This window comes from Plecotus auritus (genome assembly GCF_963455305.1).
Source record: "Plecotus auritus genome assembly, chromosome: 2".
Lineage (NCBI taxonomy): Eukaryota > Metazoa > Chordata > Mammalia > Chiroptera > Vespertilionidae > Plecotus > Plecotus auritus.
In genome coordinates this window covers 13,258,645-13,283,987 of record NC_137771.1, presented here as the reverse complement: position 1 = coordinate 13,283,987, position 25,343 = coordinate 13,258,645, and the positions used below count along the sequence as shown (strand labels likewise).

Below are 25,343 nucleotides of genomic sequence, written 5' to 3'. Positions count from 1 at the left end.
ACAGTCTTGGCCTGCCTCTCAAGCCTTAGTTCTCACCTCTCCCGTCTCAGGATTTGTAGCCTCACACCAGGAAATTTCTCTCTTTTGTGCCTTAGCTCCTTGCTGTTCCCTTTATCTGGAAAGGAGCTTTTCTTCTACCTGGCTAAATTCTACTCATCTTTTAAGGATGAGTTTAAGAGTTACCTCTTCTGGGAAACCCTTCTCCCACGTACTCCAAACCTTCCGAGGCTGGGAAGAGGACCTTGAATTTCTACTCCTCTCACCTTACCCACCTCCAAGGGCAGAGGCCAGGTCTTATTTTCATCATGCCTTCAGGGAATGTCTGAATGTCTACTGATTAGCACAGGTTAGAATACAGTCAAAATCAGAAATTAGTGCTTAGACCCCATAAAGCTCTCATTCAAATGTAATGTTCTCAAAATCCTCACACTAGCATTGCCCTTTAGTTTGCAAAACATTCTGATAAGGCTCTTTAGATCCTGGGGCAGAAGTTTAAAAAATGAACTGTTTTTAAACCCTGGGGCTAGAGAAGAGCTTCAAGAAAGAAGGAGGAAGTTATCTTATACAGAAAACAGTATTGAAGGGGGTCAGGTGCTGTAAAGGTGACCCTCCCGGCCAGGAAAACCCCGCCCCCGCGTGCGCCTCTGCAATCTCCCAGGCACATCAAGCCCTTCCTCCAAGACTCCAAATCCCAGTATGCCTCAAATACAATGACTGGCAGCGCGCAATGCACGCCGGGATCTGTAGTCCGGTTCTAGTTCAGGAAAAGGCCCAGAACGTCCCGTGACGTCAGGAGGGCTCGGGAAAGGAGTCGGAACCGGTCCAGGTTCAAGTTAAATCTTCCTCTAGAGAACAGAGCCTGGTTTCTTTGGTGACCCGGTTCAGGCCCCACCCCACAGTTCAGCGGACCTATGGTGTGCGTTGAGTAGTCTCTCGCGTGATTCCTTCACGGTTAAAGGGGGAAGACCAGAAGGCAAGAATAGGCAGCCTTTAGCCCTCGCGGCGCCGACTTGTTAGAGTAGTGGTACGCAGGACGCCTCCCTGCACAGGGGCTGAGACGCTGCTTCTCCAGCAGCGCTGAAGAGGACGCGGCAGAACTCTCCCTGACAACCACTTGCCTCTCCTCCGCCCGTCTGCTCGGAGGCGCGGGAGGCGCAAAGGCTGCTGGGAACGCGCATGCGCCCATCCCGGTGGGGAGTACTTTTCAACGTCTGTGGGAGTGAGGGGCGGAGGGACAGTGTCGGGTGTCGGCGGCGGTGCTTTGCGGCCGGTCGTGCGGGCGGGCGCGGGCGGGCGCGGCGGCCGTGGCGCGCGCAGGTGATTGACTGGCCAGCTGGCTGAGGGAGCGTCTGGTCTTCATCGCTGGCAGGTGGCGGAGCCCAGTTGGGCGGCTGCGGAGGCGGCAGCGGGAGCCCGACTCCGGAGGCGCTCCTCTGGCCAAGGCCATGGCCCCGCGGCTGCAGCTGGAGAAGGCCGCCTGGCGTTGGGCGGAGACGGTGCGGCCCGAGGAGGTGTCGCAGGAGCACATCGAGACCGCCTACCGCATCTGGCTGGAGCCTTGCATCCGCGGCGTGTGCAGGTGAGGCCCGTGCACCGGGCTCGCGCCCCTCATCGCGTCGGACATTGGAAAATAGGGCTGAGGGTCGGGTTGGGGGAAGGAAGACTGCGGCCCATCGCGTGCATCCAGCAGGAGCGGAGAGGAGCTAGGTGGAGGTTTCCTCCTTTCCGCCGTCTGGGCGACCTGGGAAGCGCAGCCTTACCGGGCTCTCTGCACGGTGGTGATGCTGCTGAAAGCTCTTTAGGAAGGGTTCTGGGTTCTTACCTAGAAGATGGCGGGGGAAATGGTTAAAGGCAGGAGCCGAGAGCTCAGCTAACCTTGGTTGGATATCTTGGCCAGGGCTCGGCTTTTTGTTTGTAAAAGGGAACTACTTCGAAGTGAGCCTCCCTCATTACAGTACATCCTGCGTTAGTGTTGACGCTGAAGAATTGATAATCTTAGTATTACTTTCGGGTAGGGTTGCTTTGGAAAAACGTATGGTTACCTTTCGTCATCGGTGCCCTTCATCCTCCTGTTGACCTGCCCTCTCTCGTTAATCTAGTATTTTTTTAGGCCCCCCCCCCTTTTTTTTGGTCTTTCAGACTATATCTCTACCAAGTACGATGTTTGAGTTGTGTAAGTTTTGTCCTTCACTTTGCTAAGCCTTTGAACCTTGCCTTTCTTTTTAGATCGAATCCTTAGGCTTTGTGCCCGTCTCTTCTGTTTTTCCACCTTTTAACGCGGGAACTATAGTTTTTGTTCCGGAATGTTGTTGAATTGACTTGGCCAAGCCGGGCATGCTCAGTAGCCGCCTTTCAGCAGGCGTTTAGTAAAGGCTTTCTGGTTTCTGCATTCTGTGGCGGGATCCGGAAGGAATGGAAGTCAAGGTCTCCGCTTTGGAGCTTACAGTCTAGTTTGAGAAGTCAGACAAGTTAGGAACTTCATGAGGCAAAGGAATCATTCCAAGCTCGGGGCGTCGGGCTCTCAAGGAGGGCAAGTCTGACTCCAACAGTTAGTGCTGGGACGACCCGGAGTGCGTGTGTAATAGAATTCATTAAGCTCAGTCGTCCTCTCAACATAATTAGGTTCCAGAGGAACCAAAAAATGTAAGCGCTTTCACGTAGTTCTGATTTTAACGGAAGTAAAGGAGTAGAAATTGGCTGAGGTCAGTATAAGGTGGATGTCATAGAGAAGATGAGTTTTAAGCTGCGGTTGCAAACTTTACATCCAAGAAGGTTTTTTTTTAAACATCGAGATATCATTCACATAGACGATTCACTTTGAAATGTAGAGTCCAGTGTTTTTTGTTTATATATACACAGGGTTATTAAGCCATCATCACAATCTGATTTTAAAACATTTAGGGCCCCCTAAAAGAAGCCCTGTTAGATTGGCACTCAGCCCTCCCCTGTATTCCCCGATTCCCAAGCTCTAGGCAATCACTGATCTATTTTCTGCCGCTACTATAAATTTACCTATTTTGGACATTTCATGTAAATGGAATCATGCAATATTTGTGACTGGCTTCTTTAACTTAGTATAATATGTTCAAGGACCATCCATGTTGAAGCATGTATCAGTATTTCTAAAAAATTGTGTAAAAAACATAATTTATGATTTTAAAGCACCCAGTTCAGTTTGTACAACCTTTACATGTTGTACAAACATCAGTATTGTCTTGTTCTAGTACTTGTTTTCCATCACCCTAACAAGAAACTTCATATCCATTAAGTTCACTTCCCATTTCCCTCCCCACACCCCCTAGCAACCACTAGTCTGTCTCTGGATTTCTCTATTCTGGATATTTCATAAAATGGACTTATAAAATATGTGGTCTTTTTAGGCGGGGGGTGGGGGGGAGTGTCTGGCTTTCACTTTGCATAATGTTTTCAACAGTCATACATGTTGTAGCGTGTACCAATACTTTATTCCTTTCTCTGGCTGAGCAGTATTCCATTGTTTGGATAGACCACATTTCCCTTATCTATTCATCAGTTGAAGGATGTAAAAAACACCCTCCCTACCTTGGCTGGAGGGCTCAGTGATTAGAGGGCACGTGCCTCCCTGCCCCTGGGTGGGGCACGTGCAACTAATCTGTGTGTCTCCCTCCCTTTCATTCTGTAAAAGCAGTGGAAAAAATACCCTCAGGTGAGGATTTAAAAAATATTTGCCCTCCCTAAGCTTTACTGAGGAATAATTGACCAATAATTGTATTATATTTTAAGTGTATAATAAATATAATTGTATTATATTTATGTATGTGTGTGTGTGTGTGTATTTTGGTATGAGTTACCAAGGTCAAGATAAACCTGATTGACATTTTGATAATTTCCACTTTTTGGCTATTGCGAGTAGTGTTGCTATGAACATTTGTGTACAGGTTTTTGTTAGAATATCTGTTTTCTGTTCTTTTGGAGATATACCATACCTGGGAGTGGGATTGCTGCATCAGGTGGTAATTATGTTTAATTTGTTGAGGAACTGCTACAATGTTTTCCATAGCTGCTCTGCTACTTTACATTCCCACAACAATGTAAAAGGGTTCCAATTTCCCATTAACCTCCCCAACATTTGTTACTTTCTATGTTTTCCTTTTTAAATGGCATTTCATTGTGGTTTTGATTTTCCTAATGACTAATGTATTGAGCATCTTTTCATGTGCTCCTTGGTTATTTTCATTTTTAAAAAAATCCTCACTCGAGGATATTTTTATTCTATTAATTTTAAGAGAGAATAGAAGGAAGGGAGGAGGAGAGAAAAACATCAATGTGAGGGAGACACATCAATTGGTTGCCTCCCGAATGTGCCCTGACCCTGGGGATTGACTCTGCAACCCAGATACGAGCGAGCCCTCGACTGGGAATCAAATCTAAGACCCTTTGGTGGGCAGGCTGATGCTCTAACCACTGAACACACCAGCCAGGGCTTCATTTCTTTTCTTTTTTTGGCTGAATAATATTCCATTTTGTGTATACACCTGCTACATTTTATATATATTCATCAGTTGATGGACATTTGGGTCATTCTACTTTTTAGCTGCTATGAATAAAGCTGCTGTGCACATTTGTGTATAGGTTTTTGCGTGGACATTATGGACAAGTTATTTCTCAAAGTGGCTACACTATTTTATATACAAAGAATGAGGATTCCAGTTTCTCCATCTTTATAACTGATGTTTGTCTTTTTTTGGTTTGTCTCTTTTCTTATGGTCATCTAGTGAACGTGAAATGATTTTGCTTTGCATTTCTCTGATGACTAATAATGTTGAGTATCTGTGTGCTTTCTGGCTAATTCATATATCTTTGGAGAAATGTCTATTCAAGTGCTTTGCCCATTTTAAAATTGGATTATTTGTCTTGTATTATTGAGTTGTAAGAGAATTCTTTTTAAAAAATTTATCTTTATTGTTGAAAGTATTACAAATATATATATATATATGTTAGAGGCCCAATGCACGAAATTTGCAAGGGGCTCGGCCCTTCCATCCCCGGCTTCATCCGGAAGGTCGTTTGACTGTCTGGTCTAATTAGCATATGCTTTTATTACTATAGATTGGATACAGGTCCCTTATTTGCAAATATTTTCTTTCATTCTGTGGGTTGTTTTTGATGTTCTTGATGGTAATCATTTGCAGTACAAAAGCTTTTAATTTTGATGCAGTCCAGTTTTTCTAATAACTTTTATTAAAATACTTTTTTAGGATATATTTATTGATTTCAGAGAGGAAGGGAGAGGGAGAGATAGAAACATCAATGATGAGAGAGAACCATTGATCGACTGCCTCCTACACTCCCCCCACTGGGGATCAAGCCCACAACCCGGGCATGTGCCCTTGGCTAGAATTGAACCCAGAACCCCTCAATCCCCAGGCCGACGCTCAATCCATTGAGCCAAACTGGCCAGGGCATATTAAAATATTTTTTAAAAATAGCACACTCACACTGGGGATTGAGCCCACAACCTGGGCATGTGCCCTTGACTAGAATCGAACCTGGGACTCTTCAGTCCACAGTCCAATGCTGTAGCCACTGGGCCAAACCAGCTAGGGCTTTATTGAAATACTAGAGGCCTGGTTCACGAAAGTCCTACGTGGGTAGGGTCCCTAGGCCTGGCCAGTGATCAGGGCCAATCAGGGCCTTCCTTCGTTCTGCGCTGCCCCCTGGTGGTCAGCACACATCATAGCAAGCAATTGAACTCCTGGACGAACTCCCAAGGGGACACTTTGCATATTATTAGCCTTTTATATATATAGATTTTTAATTTTTATTGATTTTTGTTTATTAATCCTCACCTGATGATATTTTTCCCATTGCTTTTCAGAGAGCGTGGACAGGAGGGAGGGAGGGAGGGAAAGAAAAACATCAATGTACCTGAGATCTTAGCTGAAACTCTTCAGTTGTGTGGGCCAACGTTCTCACCACTTAGCAACAGGCACACAGGCCAGGGTGATTAGAGGGGGTGGGGGAGAGAAACATTGATATGAGAACAGAACAATCATTGGCTGCCTCCTGCATGCCCCCTACCCAGGATTGAGCCCAAAACCTCAGGCATGTGCCCTTACCCAGAATCAAACCCACAACTTTTCAATGCACGGGACAACTCCCAACCGAGCTACACTGGCCAGGGTTCACTTTTTCCTTTTGAATGAGCATTTCTTGACTCTTAGCAAGAAGAGATTAAATAATTATATTAAAGTTTTCAGTTATTTTTTTTTTTTATACTTTATACGCATTGTTATGAGGTGCCAGAGCTGCAGAGGTGTTTAACCACATTCAAAGACTAGATGAATCAGGACCATTATTGATATTTCTGAAACTGCTTAATAGAATCACAGGAGGAAAGCAATCTATACTAAATTCTGTACCCACAGAATTCTGCAAATATTGTGTCTTCACTCTTAAAACTAGACATGTTTCCTAATAGTGAGGATAACAGTCAAGTAAATTCCTTGGCGGGAAAATCGGTGGGTAAGCATTGTGCATTTTTTCATTGTGATCCACCTTATTAACTTGCCCTTCAGAATGAAGGTTCTACCTTACATTCCTGTCAGTGTGTAAGAATGTCTCGTTTCCTCCTACCATCACCAGCACGATATGTTATTCACACCTGTTGATCTGATAGGTGGGAATGGTGTCCTGTTAATTTGCTCTTTTTGGTGACAGTTAAAATTTTGATATGAATTTATTGTTATTTTTGTGTGTTTTCTTTTATATAAATATATTTTATATGGATTTTTAAAGTCTGGACTTAACTAGTTCTCATTAGAGGAATAGTAGTACATGACTTATAAAATTAAAACTTTACAGAAATGGAATGCAATCTATAAAGTTACTGTCATGACATTTATTTATTTTTTTAAATATGTATTTTTATTGATTTCAGAGAGGAAGGGAGAGGGAGAGAGAGATAGAAACATCAATGATGAGAATCATTGATTGGCTGCCTCCTGCACGCCCCACACTGGGGATGGAGCCCGCAACCTGGGCATGTGCCCTTGACCGGAATCGAACCTGAGACCCTTCAGTCCGCAGGCCAACGCTCTGTCCACTGAGCCAAACCAGCTAGGGCTGTCATTGCCATTTTAAAAACACCTTGAAGACTACTAGACCTCGTTCTTAAACTTTTTTTTTTGTAAAGAAATTTGTTTCGATTTATTGATTTTGAGAGCGAGAGACAAGGATTTATTGTTACACTTACTAATGCATTCACTGGTTGATTCTCTTTTTAAAATATTTTTTTATTGATTTTCAAAGAAGAAGGGAGAAGGAGAGAGAGATGGAAGCATCAATGATGAGAGAATCATTAATCGGCTGCCTCCTGTACACCTCTTACTGGGCATGTGCCCTGACCAGGAATCAACCATGACTTACTGGTTCAGAGGTTGACTCAACTACACCTCCTCACAAGCAACCACTACCCTTATTTTGGATAGAACAGATTTGGCCAATTTTGAACTTTGTATACAATTAAGTATACATTGTAGCTCCTTCTGTGTCTGGCTTGTGCTCAGCATTGTGAGATTCCGCCACGTTGTGGGTAGCAGTAGTATGATCCTTGTTGAGCTCTACAGTATTCCATTGTTACTTTATTCTTCTGGTGATGATCCATTCAGAGTTTTTTCAGTATTTCGCTATTATGAATAAAGCTGCAATGAAAATTCTTATATATATCTTTGCGTGCTATATATGCATTTTTTGTTTTTAATTTTTATTTCAGAGAAGAAGGGCGAGAGAGACACAGAAACATGATGTGAGAGAGAGAAACACTGATCAGTTGCCATCCAACTGGGATAGAACCCAAAACTCCAGGATGTGCCCTGACCAGGATTTGAACTGGTGACCTTTTGGTGCACAGGATGATGGCTCAACTAACTGAGCCACACCTGCCAGGGCTATCTTATTGATTTGTAGGAGTTTATTTTGATACAGATGTTTGTTGAGTATATTGTATTGAAGATAACTTCTAGTCTTGCTTGCTTTTTAACTTTCTTTTTTTTAAAAAAAAACAAAATTTAAAAAATTGATTTCAGAGAGGCAAAGAGAGATAGAAACATCAATAATGAGAATTATTGATCGGCTGCCTCCTGCACACCCTACACCCGGGATTGAGCCTACAACCCAGGCATGTGCCCTAACTGGAAATTGAACCATGACCTCCTGGTTCATAGGTTTGATGCTCAACCAGAGCCACTCTGGCTGGTCGCTTTTTAACTTTTTTAATGGCATATTTGATTAACAGAAGTTCAAATTCCAGTGTAGTCCAATTTTTCAGTATTTTTTTTTTACGACTATTGCTTTTTTTGCATGTATCTCATTTAATAAATTGTTACTTTCCCCAAGATCCTAAAGCAGTGGTTCTCAACCTTTCTAATGCTGCGACCCTTTAATACGGTTCCTCATGTTGTGGTGACCCCCAACCATAAAATTACTTTTGTTGCTACATCATAACTGTAATTTTGCTACTGTTATGAATTGTAATGTAAATATCTGTGTTTTCCGATGGTCTTAGGTGACCCTGCTAGCGGTTCTCAACCTGTGGGTGCAGGCCGACGCTCTTTCCACTGAGCCAAACCGGGTAGGACTTGGTAGCTATTTTTTATTTAAAGTAATTTTATTTACTGGAGAGAGAAACATTGATTTGTTTTTCCACTTATTTTATACATTCACTGGTTGCTTCGTGTATGTGCCATGACTGGGGATCTAACTCAGCATCTTGGTGTATCAGGAGGCTACTTCAAGCAACTAAGCTAACCCCCTTGCCCCAGGGTTGTATTTGCCTTTTTTTTTTTTATCACCTGATTTTTAGAGAGGGAAAGACAGAGAGAAATATCAATGTGAGAGAAGCACATTAATAGGTTGCCTCCTGCACGAGCCCCAACCAGGGCCCTGGCTGGGGAGGAGCCTGCAACCAAGGTACATACGTGCCGTTGACTGGAATTGAACCTCGGACCCTTTGGTCCTCAGGCCGTTGCTGTATCCACTGAGCCAAACGGGCTAGGGCTGTATTTGCTTTGTGAAACCAGCTTTGGACTAAGGACACAGGCTTTGTGTGTAGGGGGTGAGATGGGGTGGGGGGAGAGGACAAGGAGGGGCAATATTTTTGTTCATTTTCTCTATTATTTTGCTGTCAGGAACAGGAGATTAAAATCTTAATGGTTCCACTGGAATCCTTTTCTGAGATGATAAGATGTGTGTTTGACCCCCAGGAGAGTGCCTGTTTCCCCAGCCAAATCATGTGAACAAGTCCCACTGCCTTCCTTGTTCAAGAGGAGAAAGCACAAATGAGACTTGACATTATACCTTGAAGAGCAGACTTGAAAGACTGTGTTCCTACTTACTTTGTTTTAGAAGTACATTTTCACTCTAGCTTTTCCTCCCTAAAGACCTTGCAGTCCAGTGCTATTAGCTGTCATCTTTTAAAGGACTCTTCCTAGTAAATCCTTGTCCCTAGTCCAAGGGAAGGTCTTAACCACCCTCAGCGAATCAGCCCTACTTTTATTTCTTCCGTAAGTTATTGTCCACCTGGCTTTGACATATGAACCTGACAAAAAACTGCTCTTACATTGACGAAACTTGTTTTCATTTTTATTTTTTAAAGCCAGGAAGACAGTATATTTAAGTGGACCTTTAAACAGTTAATTTTGGAATATGTGGTATACTCCATAGTTCTAAGTCTGAAAGGTAGAGAAACATGGGGAAACGTGCATAGCCTTTTACTCTGAATTTGCAGCTAGCAAGTACACGGTGAACCGCTTCAAAGATGGTGGTGTCCTCAGAGATGGTGGTTTCCTTTTTATAGTGTATTTACCTTTATCTAAACAAACAGGCCTATTACACCCATTTATCTTTTTAAAAAAATATGTTTTTATTGATTTAAGAGAGAGCTGCCTCCTGCCCCCTGCTGGGGATCGTGCCCCAAATCCAGGAATGTGCTCTGAACAGGAATTAACCTATGACCTGTGTCATAGGTCAGTGCTTAACCACTGAACCACACCGGCCAGGCTCATATCCGTTTTTAAACACTGTTTTGTGCCTTTTTTCAACTAATGATATTGTTACATATCGTTACATTAAAAAGTTTCGCCTTTATTCCCTGCCTACAGTAGTTTCCATTTGGTTATATTATTTTTATCAGTTTTCTATTGATGGCCATTTATAATGCTTCCAGTTTTCACCACTATCAGTAAAGCATTAGTGGAAACCTGAGATATTCACACATATTGACCTAATAATGTCATTCATAACAAAAGAAAATCCAAGCTCATATGTTGCAGTGCCTCATTGGTGTCCTCTGATCTGGAGTGATTACTTAGTCTTTCTTAGTATTTTGTGACACTGCACTTTAGAAAAGTACATGACACTTCTTGCGTAGAAAGTTCCTCAACTTGGGTTTGCTGGTGTTGCTCTTTTATATATATACTAGTGACCCGGTGCACGAAATTCATGCACATTAAAAGGGGATTAATTAGAGGAAATTTAATATTGCTATTTGCCCTTTCTCTATAATAGAAGTGTCAGAGATGAAAGATAATTAGTAAAATGTATATGAAAACCTTCCTCCTGTCAGAGTCTGGGGCTCACCATGGGACCCAGAGTCAAGTCCCCGCTCACCCACATGCACCTCAAAATCATGTGAGACCCAGACCCGGCTGGCCCTCCGCCCCCCCCATTGGTATAGATCAGGGGTGGGCAAACTTTTTGACTCGAGGGCCACAATGGGTTCTTAAACTGGACTGGAGGGCCGGAACAAAAGCATGGATGGAGTGTTTGTGTGAACTAATATAAATTCAAAGTAAAGGAGCGGAGGGGAGAGCAAGAGAACCCTCTGCTCTTTCAGCTCCGTGGGCCGAAGTTTGCCCACGGCTGGTATAGATCCAGACCCAGCCAGTCCCACACTGTCAAGCCCTGCAGGGGGCATAGCCTCAGGTCTCCTGGCCCAGCCCCAGGATGGGGGGCATGGCCTGAGGTCCCCCAGCCCAGACCGGGACGGGGGTGTGTGTGCCTTGAGGTCCTCCGTCAAGCCCCCCCGGTGGGGGACATGGCCTGAGATCCCCTGTCAAGCCCCTCTGGGTGGGGGTGGGGGGTGCAGCCTCAGGTCCCCCGTCAAGCCCCGCTGGGCGGGGTGCAGCCTGAGTTCCCCTGACCCAGCACTGGGGGTTCACCTTGAGGTCCTCCGTCAAGCCCTGCTGGGTGGGGGGCATGGCCTGAGGTCCCCTGTCAAGCCCTGCCGGGCGGGGGTGCAGTCTGAGGTCCCCCAGCCTGGTGCCGGCGTGGGGGGCATGGCCTGAAGTCCCCTGTCAAGCCCCACCTGGTGGGGGGGGGTGGCCTGAGGTTCCCATCAAGCCCCGCTGGGTGGGGGGCACAGCCTGAGGTCCCCTAGCTCAGCACCAGGACGGAAAGCGCACCTTGAGGTCCCCTGTAGAGCCCTGCCTGGTGTGGGGGGCAGCCTGAGTTCCCCTGTCAAGCCCCACGGAGGTGGGGGAGGGTGTAGCCTCAGGTCCCTGCTGATTGCTCATTAAGGCTCCTATGGGAACTTGGCCTCAGCTGTGAGTGCAGCCATCTTTGTGACGGAGTGATGGGAGCCGCGGTTTGCCACTCTGTTGACTAATGAGTTTGCCGACCACTGAGATAGGACTAGAGGCCCGGCACACAAAATTCATGCACAGGTAGGGACCCTAGGCCTGACGGGTGATCAGGGCTGATCGGTGAGGTGATGGGAGGGGAGGGGCCTGCGAGCAGCTTCTGCATTGAGTGTCTGCCCCCTGATGGTCAGTGCACATCACAGTGACTGGATGTTCCACTGGTTGTTCTGCCGTTCAGCCAATTTGCATATTAGGCTTTTATTATATAGGACTAGAGGCCTGGTGCACGAAATTCATGCACTGGGGGGGAGGGGGTGTCCCTTGGCCTGGCCTGCATCCTCTCGCAGTCCGGGACCCCTCGTGGGATGTCCACCTGCCAGCTCCACTGGGGATCGGGCCGAAGCTGGCAGTCAGACATCGCTCTGGCAGCCCGGGAGCCCTTGGAGGATGCCCGGCTGACAGGAGCGGGCCTAAGCCAGAGTCGGACACGTGCCGCCTCGGAGGTGGGAGAGGCTCCTGCCACCACTGTGCTCACTGTCAGCCCAGCTTGTGGCTGAGCGGAGCCCTCCCTGTGGGGCATACTGGTTACCTTAACTTGGATCACTTGGTTAAAGTGCTATCTGCCAGGTTTCTACATTCAAAGCTACTGTTTTTCCTTTTGTAATTACTAAACAGCTTGTGCTGAGCTACTGTCTGTTACTTCTCAAACTTGCCTATACTAGCATCCTTGATGATTGTTGCCTGACTGTAATTAATCTGATGGACGCCAAATGGTGATTTTCTAATTCTGCCCTTCCTTTTACTTTGTAAATTGGCTTTCTTTAGAGATTTCCCATCCATCTCATTATAGATACCTACTTTATTCAGTAGTTTATAATCCTATTGTTACTTATTTTGTTGGATCAAATTGTTCCAGATCTGGCCACTGGAGCCCCTTTAAAACTCATTTTAACATGTCCCCATCATTCTTTGAGTGTATCTTTAACTTTTTGGGCACAGCAAGATATTCCACGTTTATCTTGTGTTTTCCATTTTCCATGCCCAGCCTTAACAATAGCCATTTCTCCAAGGAGCCCTGGGTTCTTCGGGTGGGGATTTTTAGAAATAAAGATCTGGTTGCTAGGTGCGCTCATATAAGTACTGCCCTGTATTTTACCTGACAACCTTATGCTGCCTCTCTTTATATAATAAGACCCACGAGTTTAGCCTTATACCTCCCTAGCTTTCCTCTCCAAAATTTGGTTCCCTTTGTCTCCAGTAAATTTACTTTTTGTTGAGTTGTAGAATATATAGAAAATGGTTTCAGAATTGTTCATCCATGTCTCTGTGAAAAGGAAGCCATTGAGAGTTCGTAATTTATTCCTTTTGTCTTTACCCTAAAGACACTACTAAATGAGATTGCTGACCACTGTTCAGGTTGCTAGGGTTAGTCCCCCCCATCCTTCAGTGTGGATATGTTACTTAGTTGAAATATGTTTGTGTTGAATTTAGGGTTCCCCCATCCTTATTGATTTTGTGTGTGTGTGTGTGTGTGTGTGTGTGAGAGAGAGAGAGAGAGAGACACTCACTCACATGGCCCCAGAATTCAACAGTGTATGGAACAGTAAATTCAGAAAAGTGTCACACACCTCTCCTTTTTTTACCCTTATCCTAATAGGTAACCAATTTCATTAGTCTCTGGTACACACACATAAGAGCACTATGCAACCGACAAACAACAACCAAAAAAAGGCAGGAAGAAGCTCTCTATGAACTGAAGTGGAGTAATTCAGCTTTGTCTTTTTTTTTAATGTATTTTTATTGATTTAAGATAGGGAGAGAGATAGAAATATCATAGGGAGAGAGATAGAAGTATCAATGATAAGAGAATCATTGATCAGCTGCCTCCTGCACATTGATCCGGCTGCCTCCTACACTGGGGATCAAGCCCACAACTTGGGCATGTGCCCTGACTGAGAATTGAACAGTGACCTCCTGATTCATAGGTCAACGCTCAAACACTGAGCCATGCTGGCAGGGCTGTCCTTGTGTTTCCTGTTGCTTACCCGCACGCACGCACGCACAGGGCTGTCCTTGTGTTTCGCATACTGTAGGTACTCTTTTGCACTTTGCTATTTTCAGTTACTAACATATCCTAGGAATTACTCCACCTCAGTTCATAGAGAGCTTCTTCCTGCCTTTCTGTTTGTTTGTTTGTTTGTCGGTTGCATAGTGCTCTAAGGTGTGTGTACCATATCCCCTGGTTGGTCATTTGGTTTGTTTCCAGCAGTTTGCAATTACAAACAGTGCTGTAAGGACAAACCTAGTGCTTGTGTTTTTGCACTGGAGGAGTTGTATCTTCAGGGTGAATTCTTAGAGATGAAATGGTTAGCTGTAAATGGAGATTTGTTAAGAGACTACAAAATTCTTCTCTGTAAGAGTCCTACCAGTTTGTATTCTCATTGGTAGTAAATTGTTTTCCACAGACTCACAATGAGTGTTGAGTGTGGTGGAATACTTTCTCAGTTATGTTAATCTTACAGATAACAAATAGATTTTTAAAAAATGGTATATCATTATAGTTTTAATTTGAGTGTTTCTTATCATGGAACTATAGTATTTTAAAATTAAACTTTTTTTTTTTTCATAGACGAAACTGCAAAGGAAACCCAAATTGCTTGGTTGGGATTGGTGAGCATATTTGGTTAGGAGAAATAGATGAAAATAGTTTTCATAACATTGATGATCCCAATTGTGAGAGGAGAAAAAAGGTGAGCCATCATTTTTAAGTGATTTCATATGGTGTCCTATGTTTATTTTGGTGTCTATGATCAGAAACCATTATTGATTTCTGGTGACTTGTGAAATAGGGCTTTCATCAAAACGATGCCCCACCCTTGGCTAAGAGGCTGAAGGTGGTTCTACCATGTTGGTTGAGACAGTTTTAACAAAATTATAATCTGAAATTTAAAAAATAATGTCTCCTATAACTTTTTTTTAGTTGTAAATTTTCTGTTTTTGTAGAACTCATTTGTGGGCCTCACGAACCTTGGAGCTACTTGTTACGTCAACACATTTCTTCAAGTCTGGTTTCTCAACTTGGAGCTTCGGCAGGCGCTCTACTTATGTCCAAGTACCTGTGGTGACTACATGATGGGAGATGGTATCCAGGAAGAGAAAGGTCAGTGGGATGGGATGGGTTCACTTCTGAGTATTGCCAGGAGATCACCTCCGAACGAGCCAAATAGAGGAAACTTACTTTCGAGTGTTCCTTCCATGCCAGGCATGGTTGTAGTTCTTTATAAACATTGTCAGGATTCAAAATCATTTTCCTTTTTTCTCTATATTTATCATTTATGTAAAAAATGGCTAATACTCGCCCAGCCAGTGTAGCTCGGTGGTTGAGCATCAACCTATGAACCAGGAGGTCACAGTTTGATTCTAGGTCAGGGCACATGCCTGAGTCGTGGGCTCGATCTCCAGATCCCCAGTAGGGGATGTGCAGGAAGCAGCCAATCAATGATTCCCTCTCATCATTGCTTCTATCTCTCTCCCTCTCCCTTCCTTTCTCTGAAACCAATAAAAAAAAATGAAAGGCTTAATATTCAAGCGAAGAAAATATATTTGATGATTCTTTAAAAAAAATTTTTTAACATTTAAAATTTTTATTGATTTTTAGAGAGAGAAAGAGAAACATTGATTTGTTATTCCACTTATTTATGCATTCATTGATTGGTTCTGATTCTTGTATGTGCCCTGACCCAGGATCAAACTCACAACCTGGATGCATCGGGATGATGCTCTAACCCAGTGGTCGGCAAACTCATTAGTCAACAGAGCCAAATATCAACAGTACAACGATTGAAATTTCTTTTGAGAGCCAAATTTTTTAAACTTAAACTTCTTCTAACGCCACTTCTTCAAAATAGACTCTCCCAGGCCGTGGTATTTTGTGGAAGAGCCACACTCAAAGGGGCCAAAGAGCCACATGTGGCTCGCAAGCCACAGTTCTAACCACGGCAAGACCATGGCTCTAACCAACTGAGCTACCCGGCCTGGGCTACATTTTATTATTCTTATGTAGTTTACAGTTACACTTCTCTAAGTAATAGGCTGTGATTGTAGTCCATTATTTTCTGGTGACTGATAAAAATCAGTCAATAAAGCAGGCAAGGTTACTCTTGCCTAGTTTGTTACCTTGATTTATTTTAATTAATAAATAGTTCAGTATAACGCCAAGTAAGCAAATAACACTTAAGAAGCTACTGACAACTCTAATGAGGTCGATATACAGCCCAGGGCAATGCAGTTGTGCCTAAGGCCCTAGTCAGTAGTTCATCTGTAAACCTCGTGCTGTGTTTTATATGATTGATTTGGGCACAATGCTAATCTCTTTTTATTTTAAATTTTTTTATTGATTTCAGAGAAGAAGAAAGAGGGAGAGAGAGGTTGAAACATCAATGATGAGAATCATTGATCGGCTGCCTTCTGCACGCCCCCTCCTGGGGACCGAGCTGGCAACCCAGGCATGTGCCCTTGACTGGAATTGAACCTGGGACCCTTCAGTCCCCAGGCCGACACTCTTTCCACTGGGCCAAAACAGCCAGGGCACAATGCTGATCTCTTTTGCTAGGAGTGGGAAAAGATAGGATTTGTAAACCCCACATCTTGCAGCCCTTCAGACAGTGGTGATACTTGAGGGTCTTGGTCTTGTCCTTATCAATGGTAATCTTTGCTTCACAACACAATGTTTAAAAATTCTTAAGTTTGTTTCCTCAATGCGTTATTTCTGTAGTTATGAATATTTAAATCTAGACCAATAGTGTGTTAAATATTTAAGGTAATAGTGTATGTAAAGGATGAATCGTAAAATGGATCATTTTAAAAATTTTAGCCTTGTTTTGCTGAAGCATAAATTTACCAATGAGAAGATAGTTAAATAACAAATGAAAACTAAATTTTTATTTTATAAAATGATGTACCATAGCCAGAATTTTTCAGGTATCTTCAAGAAATTTAAATACATTTTCTAAACACATAAATTGTAATATTTCACCAAAGTTCTCCATAGGCGTGTACATTTCTGCTGTGTTTTTTTTTTTTTTTAAATATATTCTTTTTAAATAAAGAGAGGAAGGGAAAGGGGGAGAGAGATTGAAACATCAGTGATGAGAGAAAATCATTGATCGGCTGCCTCCTGCACGCCCCCTACTGGGGATTGAGCCCACAACCAAGGCATGTGCCCTTGACTGGAATCGAACCCAGGACCCTTCAGTCCGAAGGCTGACTGCTCTATCCACTGAGCCAAATCGGCTAGGGCTCTGCTGCTATCTTAACAGTCACAGTGCTGTGTAGTGGAAAGGCTTATGTTGGGAATGGTGGGGTCTGAGTTCTAGGCGCAGCTCAGCCACTCCCTTATTTTACAGATAGGAAAACCAGAGAGTCAGAGTTGTTGAAGATCTTATGGAGTATCTAGCCTGTAAAATAAAAGTGTTGGAATAGATAAGACTTACTTGATAGCTTTTAACAGGCTGCAAAGGCCTTGCACCCCAGGAAGTAAGATTTTTATCTTTATTTTGCAAATGAAATACTGATTTCCTGGAAGTCACAATTGATAGTAAAGAGATAAACTGTCATTTTAATCAGAAGACAAACTGCACAATAACTTGAACAGAGAAAGCAAAGGGGATTATTAACAGGAAATTCAAGTAATGGGGAATTGTTTAGTAAGAATTAAACAGGTCTTGAAACAATACAGGAGTAGCAGACATAGGGAGCAGCCATTAAGCCTGGGGCAGAGATCCAGACCTCTTTGGAGAGAGCATTGCCAAGGCTCACTAGATGCCCTAACATGTGCTGAGATGCCTCAGTGGGGCTCTCTGCTGGAAACTGCCTACAGGAACGTGCCGGGCCTCAAAAGCCTCTGTGAGGTCACCTGAGAGGTTCCTGGAGGTCATTCACTGGGTGCTCATTTAAGAGGAAGTGTCTCAACAGACACATTCTACTGTGAAGCTAGCTGTCAGAGGAGGTGCCGAGGGACGCTCCTGGCCACTTGTAGGCTGCAGGAACTTGGAGTCTGAGAAGCTGCACCCCCCAGGAGCGTGGTGACAGGCATAACTGAACTCTCCAGTGCCTCCTACTGACAAGACTTAACATTGCCCTTCCTGGCAAAGGAGAAATATTTGCAGAGCTCATCTCTGTTACCATAGAGCAGGCAAAGAAGGGTGGATTTGGAGGTGAGAGGCGATACATTAATAACTGGCACAGAAGGTAACACTCAAAGTCTTTTAAGGCCCTTGAGATTCATGCTTCTGATTTGCATACCTTCCCCCAACTCATTAAAATTTGCTATTCAAAAATTCTAGGATTTTTAACAGCAAAATCCTCGTTCAAGTGTGAAACTCTAGGCTTGAGGTTCCTGTCACTTGCTCTGTGTGTGGCAAGTCCACATTAATGAGATTTCATTAAAGTGTTTGGCCATCTTATACGAACGGTGAATATGGTTTTTATTACTGGAATCAATGTTTTCAGTGTGATTTGACATTGTAGAAACTAGTCATGACTGTGATTGTTGAAATGTACATATGGCCTCTTGCTTTCATAGGATGTATATAGACAGCTCTGGCTGCCTCATTACTCCCAAAAGACATGTGGTTATGAATTTGTTTCTTTTGAAGTTTTAAAACAATAATAAAATACTATATAGCTTGAATGTAAGGGTGTTTAATTATATCTCATGTGAAGATGAAGTACATTGTAAAGAGTAGCAGTTTTTTAAACATAAACATTTTTTAAAAATAGATTATGAGCCTCAAACAATTTGTGAGCATCTCCAGTACTTGTTTGCCTTGTTGCAAAACAGTAATAGGCGATACATCGATCCATCGGGATTTGTTAAAGCTTTGGGCTTGGACACAGGGCAACAGCAGGTAAGAACCTTGTGTTTATTTTTTCAATATAAACAGGTACCCAAGCATTCCTTAGAATGTTTATAGAAGGAAATGCATTTATAAATTATTTTTTCTATCTTGAATTAGAGCATTTATTTACTGTTCCGTTTATTATACATTTTTCTTGATCCCATTTCTGAAAATTCCTATTTTGGGCACAAGCTGATTCCATATAGATCTAGTCCTTGTTCGAAAATGTCAAGTTCAAAGTACAGATGGTTTGGGGAATATTTAACTTATTTCTGTTTGTATCAGAAGTTGAAAAGCAAGATATGATTTTTCTTTTTATTAACCCAAACTTGTGTTGTAGGATGCCCAAGAATTTTCAAAGCTCTTTATGTCGCTTTTGGAAGATACTTTGTCTAAACAAAAGAATCCAGATGTGCGGAACATTGTCCAACAGCAGTTCTGTGGGGAATATGCTTATGTAACTGTGTAAGTGTGTTTCGGCTTTCCATGATACGTTTTACTCTAAGACAGTCGTTCATATGTTATCTAATTTTTAGTTCAGTTCCAAGTTACAGTTTTAGTGGGTTATCATGGGACCTGAAATATTTATAGCAATACGTCGCCACGGGAACATGTAAACAACTGTCTTTATAGTTACAGTTGAACCCATCCAGGTGTTGGGAACCTTGTCTGGTTGAGCGCTTGCCATTTATTTTATGGCTGTGGTGTGAGCTGAAAGAGTAGGATTAAAGTCAGCTGGAATACTAAGAGTAAATGTAGAATAACTCTTAAAAACTTTCCTAATCATAAAACATGGCCTCACCAATCACTTTCTGTGTTTACTTATTTACTAAGTATATATAGTGTAAATAATTTCTGTGAAAGAGAACTAAGGGGATAAATGCTTCTATCCATATTTCTAGGATGTAAAACAATAGAACTTTGTTTTTCCCACCCTGATCTTAATTTTATCACTCTTTTATTACAGTTGCAGTCAGTGTGGCAGAGAGTCTAAGCTTTTATCAAAGTTTTATGAACTGGAGTTAAATATCCAAGGCCACAAACAGTTAACAGATTGTATCTCGGAATTTTTGAAGGTATTCAGTTTTGGTGTATATATTGTTTCTGCTCATTAACAGTTAAATACTATTCTGAATGGTTTTTGATTTAATGGATAAAGTCATTTCAACATTTTCTATATTGAAGTGTCTCTGGTTATGTAATGATCTAGAGCCTTAGTAAATTATAAAGTATTGAAGCAGGCTGCATCTTAAAATTTAATTTTTGGCTATTTCAGGTTATTTTATGTATATAAAAACTTACTGTATGATCAGGGGTAGTAGAGTGTTTAAGGAAATCGAAGCTGTTACTTTGTTTAATTTACATTTTCATTTAATGAGAGCTAGAAGGTGTTGAATGTAAATAGTTTTTACATCACTGTGGTCATTCTTCAGGTCTGCCCCTTGATGTTTCTACTTTCCGTATATTTAGACTTACGTACTGATGTGGACGTGGTCTCCTTTTGTTCTGGGGGAAAGCTGCTAGGAGGAAACCTTTGCTGTCAAGTAGGAACAGACACATAACATAATAGATGAACTTATTATTTTTGTACGTTTCCTACTCCCTTAGCACAACCATTAGATGCTGGAGATACTCATTTATTGAGTCCACTCAGCTAGGTGTTGAGTGGTCGCTGTTCTGGCACTGTTTCAGCTGTCGGGGATAACCATAGGGAGCAAAACAGACAGAACTTTTTTGCCTTTAAGCAGCTTCTAGTGTAAAGGTGTTGGGATCCAGGAGGGGCAATAAAATAAATATAAGTAAAATACATAGAGCGTCAACTATAACAAGTGCTGTGGGGAAAACTAAAGCAGGGAAGAAGGGTGGAGAATGGCAGGGATGAGGGTGAGGTTGGTTACAATTAGAAATAAAGTGATAGAAGGTGATGGTGTGAGCCATGCAAGAATCGGGAGGAGCATATTCGGGATATTTTGTGACTGAAGTGAAACAAACAAGGGGAGAATGACAGGAGATGAAGTTGTAGAGATAACCAACGGTCGTTTCGGATAGGGCTTGGTACACCTTTGTCAGAAGTTTGACTTTGACTTCGAGTGAGGTGAGATGCCATTGAAGAGTTGTGAGCGTAGGAGGGATGTAACCTGTTTTTAACAGGATAACTGGGTGCTGTCTTGAGAAGAGGAGGCTGATGGGGCCAGGGCAGACAGAGGTTGATGGTGGCTTGGACCAAGGGTTAGCTGAAGAGATGATGTGTTTGGATTTTAGATATATTTTCAAAGTAGAGCTGATGAAATTTGCAGGTTGGATATGGAGAGCAAGAGGTATCAAGGATTACTAAGGTTGGCCTGAGCAACTGGAAGAATGTGGTTGCCATAACCCAGATGTGAAGGATTATGGGAGGAGCAGGTTTGGGAGAGGAATCAGGAGTTTGCACTGGGGCATGTTACATTTGAGAGGTATAGTTGAGGGATAAATTGAAGCTAGATAAAGTCCCCGGGGATTCTCTATCCGGTTTGGCTCAGTGGGTAGAGTGTCAGCCTGCGGACTGAAGGATCCCGGGTTCGATTCTGGTCAAGGGCACATGCTCGGGTTGTGGGCTCGATCTCCAGAAGGGGGCATGCAGGAGGCACCAGTCAATGATTCTCTCTCATCATTGTTTCAATCTCTCTCTCTCCCTCTCTCTTCCTCTCTCTGAAATCAATAAAAATATATTTTAAAAAAATCCCCAGGGATGAGAGACAAGGACTAAGGACTGAGCCCTGGGACATTCAAGCATGAAGAAATCAGGGAGATAGGAGCAGTGGGTAAGGATGCTGAGGAGGAGGAGGACTGGCCAGTGAGTTAAGAGGGAAACAAGTGAATGTGGGATCCTAGAGCCAAGTGAATAAAGTGGTGGTGCCAGTATTGTATTATTTATAGTAATCTGTATCAAAAGCTGTTACAGAAACAAAAAGGAAAAGTGTAAAAAAACTTCCGTTAGCTATACATAACATTGAATTTTCCTGCACTCTTCTTTTAGCTTTCTCTTACGTGGTTCAATAATTTTAACAGTGTGTGCATGTGCACGCGTTTGTGTAAAATTTGTGTGTGTGTGTGTGTGTGTGTATATATATAAAATTAATTTTGTATTGTGGTGCCCATGTGTAGTTTGTACCTACTCACTATTTTTAAATAAATTATGCTGCATCAAAATGCATATGATATTTTTTTAATTAAATTTTTATTGTTGAAAGTATTACATATGACCCTTCTTCCCCCCATTGACCCCTTCTGTTATGCCCCCACGACCCTACTGTCTGTGTCAAATGGGTTATGCATATATGCATACAAGTTCTTTGATCTGTTCCCCCCCCCCCCCCCCCCGCCCTCTCCCCACCTTCTCTCTGAGGTTCCGCAGTCTGTTCTATGCTTCAAAAACCCACTTCCTTATAATCCTCTAACCTGGCTTAACAGGACAGAGGACCCAAAAACAAATATTTAAAAAGTCGTACATTTTGAAAAGAGGCACATCAATTTTAAAAAGGCAAAAGCAGTGCCTTTTATCTTACATGTCCATTATTTGGAGTAGCTTGATTTTATTTATTTATTTATTTATTTATTTATTTATTTATTTATTTAAAATATATATTTTATTGATATTTTACAGAGAGGAAGGGAGAGGGATAGAGAGTTAGAAACATCGATGAGAGAGAAACCTCGATCACCTGCCTCCTGCACACCTCCTACCGGGGATGTGCCCGCAACCAAGGCACATGCCCTTGACCGGAATCGAACCTGGGACCTTTCAGTCCGCAGGCCGACGCTCTATCCACTGAGCCAAACCGGTTTCGGCTGGAGTAGCTTGATTTTAAACAGTCTGAATGGGAGTTATTAATTAAACTGAAATTGTATGATCGCTTTTTAAAAATCTTTCCATCTTCTAGTTTTTAAAATATAATGTCTTATTCCTTATTAGGAAGAAAGACTAGAAGGAGACAATCGATACTTCTGTGAAAACTGTCAAAGTAAACAGAATGCAACAAGGAAGATCCGACTGCTAAGCCTTCCTTGCACTCTGAACTTGCAGCTCATGCGTTTTGTCTTTGACAGGTAAGTATGTGCAAGTGGTAGTGTTTGTAGCTCATTGTGGCATAATGTGCAGATTTTACTGTAGACAGGTAATAAAATGCTTATAATTTGTAATGCTAGCTTTGAGGGTGAAAGTTATAGATGGAGCTTGTTGGTTTGAAATGCATGTATTTCATGATTTTATCACAAAGTTCTTAAAGAAGCTAGACATAAACTTCAGAACTAGAAAAAGTAGAGACTCCTTATTTTTTATTCTAAGTAATTATTTTTAAGATGCAAAGGAAAAGCAAACATATAGGTAGGAACTGAATTACCTTGACATTCTGTATTATTAAGAACTAGAGTAAAAATTTCTACACATTATGGTACCCTCAACTCCATGGGAATATATATCTTTTATTTTATTATTAAAACCAGTCATTTCTTCCATAAAAAGGCAGGAGCATCTGTGGTTTCCTTTTGTGATTAAATACAAACCTCTGGAAAAAAGTGCTGTGTTTGTAATTAGCACTTTAAATTCATACCTTTTAAGTGATTGATTTATTTTGCCCAATTCTAAGACAGAATTATGTTTGCTTATAGGGGTCTTTGAAGAAGGAAATCTGTTGAGTTTATTAAGATAGCTGACAGAACTTATGCATTGTTTTATGATTATTTTAAATATAACTATAATTATCTTTTCTCTTGCTTAGGCAAACTGGACATAAGAAAAAGCTGAATACCTACATTGGCTTCTCAGAGCTTTTGGATATGGAGCCTTATGTGGAACATAAAGGTAATATTTTTACTGAGCAGTGACAATCACAGTGCTCAGAGATCATAACTTGTGATCTGCCTATGATGAATACAGAATAGTACTACTACGTTTTATTACCTACTCTCTGGGAACAAAGGCTTTTTGGGTGAACTGAGATGTTACTTCATTTTCTATGAGTACATACACAACAGAGATTAGATGGTTCATCAATATCTGCATAATTAAGGGTATCTATATAATAAAAGCCTAAGTGACCATTATGGTGGAATGACCAGAAGGACAGGTCGCTGTGATGCGCACTGACCACCATGGGGCAGGTGCTCAACGCAGAAGCTGCCCCCTGGTGGTCAGTGTGCTCCTACAGGGGTAGTGCCGCTCAGCCAGAAGCCCGGCTTACGGCTGTGCTGGCGAGCGCAGCAGCGGTGTCAGGAGCCTCTCCCGCCTCCTCCGCAGCAGCGCCAAGGAGAAGTGCGCCGAGTGGTAAGGAGCAGGGAGGTCCCGGACTGCCAGAGTGTGCAGGCCCGGCTGAGGGGGATCCCCCCCCCCTCTGCCCATGCACGAATTTCGTGCACCAGGCCTCTAGTAAAAGAATAAAAAATGAAAGCGATATTTCACTGTTCCTGAACCCACGCTTGCTATCTTTAAGTGTCAATACGTATCTGTAATTCCTTATTAAATTGAGTCTCCAAGCTGCCTCCACATTTTTTACTTTTTAAAAAACATTTTATCAAAAACATTAGGTGACATAATTCTAATATGTATATTGTAATTCATATCTGTGACCACTGGTGAGAAGAGTTCTAGGTTGCTGTGAGATAGTTTCAACAAGAAATAGTTTACTACTTTCTCTTTTGATAGTCTTTACCTTACCAAACAGGGTGATTCTTATCAGAGAAAACCAACATCTTGCCCTTACTGGAAGGACTGTTTACTTCCCTTTTAAGATTGATTGTACTGTTTATGAAATTTTTGATGTCAAAATTATTTAATAAACTCCGTCTCTTTACATGAAAAACTCATAGCAGAAATAAGCTATAAAACAAAACCTTGAAAAGAAATGATTGGGGAGGTTGGGAAGCCATGTGGTAAATATGTGAGGTTTAAAATGTACGATGCTCTGTCAGGACTGTGGCTTAAAAATTGGCTCTTCCCTGGAAGAACGAAACTGCTAACTACAGGCTGTCACTGTTAAATTTGGCTGAACAAATGACCTTCGCTCTAACCCTGGCCATGTGGTGCAGTTGGTTGAAGCATGGTCCTGTACAATGAGAAGTTTCCATCCAAGGTCAGGGTGCATACAGGAGGCAACTGATCCATGTTTCTCTCTCTCCCCCTTGTCTCTCTCTAAAATTAATAAAAACATATCCTTGTGTGAAGATTAAAAAAACCAAACCAAATTACCATCTTAAGTTGAGTATAAAATTTATTAGCAACAATGGTAATGTAATATGATACAATGGTAATAGAATCATATTGCTAATGCCAATACTTATGTGGTTTATTGTCATCATTAATAATTTAGGAAATACCGCCCTAGCCTATCTGGTTCCGTGGATAGAGTGTTGGCCTGCAGACTGAAAGGTCCCAGTTTTGGTTCCGGTCTAGGGCACGTACCTCGGCTGCAGGCTTGATCCCCTGCTGGGTTGGAGCATGTGTAGGAGGCAACCAATCAACGTGTCTCACACGTCGATGTTTCTCTCTCTGACTCTCCCTCTCCTTTCCATTCTCCCTAAAAAAACAAAACAAAAAGCAATGGAAAGATATCCTCAAGTGAGGGTTTAAAAAAAAAAAAGCAAAACAAATACTATGAAGAATTCCTGGTGTAAAAAAACCCCACAGGGTTTCTGGTGTAGATGAGTTAATGCATTTAAATTATTTTAAATTCTAAATGATTTTCAGTTGGGACGGGTTAGGTGGTTTTTTGCTACAGCTATTAATTTGCATTACTGTGTCTCCTACTGAGTTACTAGAATGCTGTGACTGTCCTTTCCTCTATATTCTCTG

General features: G+C 42.2%; 1 protein-coding gene across 8 annotated transcripts in view; it reads left to right on the top strand.

Annotated features, from left to right (window-relative positions):
* Nucleotides 1-1,206: 1,206 nt before the first annotated feature.
* Nucleotides 1,207-25,343, top strand: part of USP48 (ubiquitin specific peptidase 48) — a 62,321-nt gene continuing 38,184 nt past the window's right edge. For 6 of the 8 annotated variants that reach the window (XR_013960017.1, XR_013960018.1, XM_080657625.1 and 3 more), the window contains exons 1-8: nt 1,214-1,579; nt 14,248-14,368; nt 14,622-14,778; nt 18,399-18,526; nt 18,858-18,982; nt 19,485-19,593; nt 22,470-22,603; nt 23,275-23,357. Coding sequence is in view for 6 of the 8 variants with exons in the window: in XM_080657625.1 (XP_080513751.1) it covers nt 1,446-1,579; nt 14,248-14,368; nt 14,622-14,778; nt 18,399-18,526; nt 18,858-18,982; nt 19,485-19,593; nt 22,470-22,603; nt 23,275-23,357 (991 nt within the window). In the remaining 2 variants the exon portion in view is untranslated. Of the gene's footprint in view, nt 1,580-8,545; nt 8,612-14,247; nt 14,369-14,621; nt 14,779-18,398; nt 18,527-18,857; nt 18,983-19,484; nt 19,594-22,469; nt 22,604-23,274; nt 23,358-25,343 lie in introns of all 8 variants that reach the window. The other 2 variants (XM_080657626.1, XM_080657623.1) reach the window with 2 other exon arrangements.